This window comes from Propithecus coquereli, unplaced genomic scaffold (genome assembly GCF_000956105.1).
Source record: "Propithecus coquereli isolate 6110/MARCELLA unplaced genomic scaffold, Pcoq_1.0 Scaffold6553, whole genome shotgun sequence".
Taxonomy (NCBI): domain Eukaryota; kingdom Metazoa; phylum Chordata; class Mammalia; order Primates; family Indriidae; genus Propithecus; species Propithecus coquereli.
Window position 1 is genome coordinate 1 of NW_012152567.1, and position 1,512 is coordinate 1,512.

A 1,512-nucleotide genomic window follows, 5' to 3' on the forward strand; every position below is an offset into this window, starting at 1 on the left:
TTTTTTTTTTTTTAACACAGAGCCAAATTTTTACGTATTTTAAAACCACCTCCTTGATCTAACACTGTTAGAAATGAATGAATTACCCAATTTTGTATTCAATTTTTTCCCTGTAACGTCACTTGGTTCTTGGCTACTAACCTTTCATGTTACTCTTGGTTTTGTCAGTTTGCTTGCCTGTGGGGGTTTGGGCCTGCTGACCCTGCCCACTGGAAGAGGCTGCCTGCTGTGCTGCTTTCTGCTTTAACATTGTCCAATCAAATGTGTAGTCATACTGGTGGTTCAGGGTCCTGGAAAATATAAAATTATGTATATTAATCCTTTAGTAAGAGTCCGGTTAAATAAATTGACTTACCATGAATATTTCCTCTTAAGTGTGGCAACTTCTAAAAAATTTCTCTCCCTATAGATGATTTTTTAACACTGCGACATATTACAATTGAGGAAAAATGATGTCACACCGCCCTAGTCTGTTGTATTGTATAAAAATGAGTCCTCTCCCTTTTTAAAATAAAAGCTGCTTATAAACTTCCTTGAAAGGGGCAGCTGAGTGGCGATGAAAAGGCAGTGTGAAAAACTAAGGCACTAAGCCAGGCAATCATTTATCAAGGGCGATATTCGCAATAGGAGGTACACTTCCTAGAAGTAACTAAGAGCAGGTAATGGAACTGGAAGCCTGTGAGTGAGATGTCTGTGCCAGTGCCTTGGGAAGACATTTTTGGGTTAAAGGATTCTTTAATTCTTATCCTCTTCCAACTAAGAGTTTGACTGTATGTATGTGATCTATTTGTTCCCCCTTAAGACGAATCCCGGGTTGTACCTAAGGAACCCTACTTTCGGACTGCTTCCACACACTATCAGACTCCATGACTAAGTGGTATCTTAATTGCTTTCTTATTTAGTACTAAACAGTCTTTGGTACCAAAGCTGGAGAGTTCCAGGGGGCACTGACAGCCACTTATATCTAATGTGAATCACAATTATTTTAGAAAAGTTAGATCCTGCTTTGAGTTTAATTCAACTGTCTCTCCACTCCAAACTAAAATCATCTCAAGGATATCTGAACTACATGTAGACAAATGCCACATTAGCCAAAAAGAAATCAGTTTCTTATAACCTTTATTCATATTGGTTAGATCTGCTTTACTTTAGTTTACCACTTATTAGAACAGATATGTTAGATGGATTTAACCAATTTCCCCTCACTGGAGTTTACGCTCTTAAAAATACCTTAAAAACTGACCTGAAAAGAATGCGGAATAGCTGCCTCAGATACATGTAATCCGGGGCTTCCTCAAAGCGCAGCCCACGACAATAGTTTAAGTACATGGCAAATTCTGCAGGAAACCCCTATAAAGTTCGAGGATTAAAACAAAGTAAAAAAAAAAATTTAAGATAGGAAAATAAATGTATTTACGTACAAGCAAAAACTGTATTTGAGTAGGGTGTTTTACCACTTTGTAGGAAGATATGAGCTAAAATAATTATGACTTGGTTTCCTTACATATTTAA

General features: G+C 37.2%; 1 protein-coding gene across 1 annotated transcript; it reads right to left on the reverse strand.

The window, feature by feature from the left end:
• On the reverse strand, window positions 1-1,363 carry LOC105823019 (casein kinase I isoform alpha-like). The gene is made up of 2 exons (XM_012660098.1): window positions 1,244-1,363; window positions 1-290 (listed from the first exon to the last, which is right to left on the reverse strand). Exons 1-2 carry the CDS (start codon window positions 1,327-1,329, stop codon window positions 137-139), a joined length of 240 nt encoding a protein of 79 aa, XP_012515552.1. The 5' UTR covers window positions 1,330-1,363; the 3' UTR covers window positions 1-136.
• Between the last annotated feature and the right edge of the window lie 149 nt (window positions 1,364-1,512).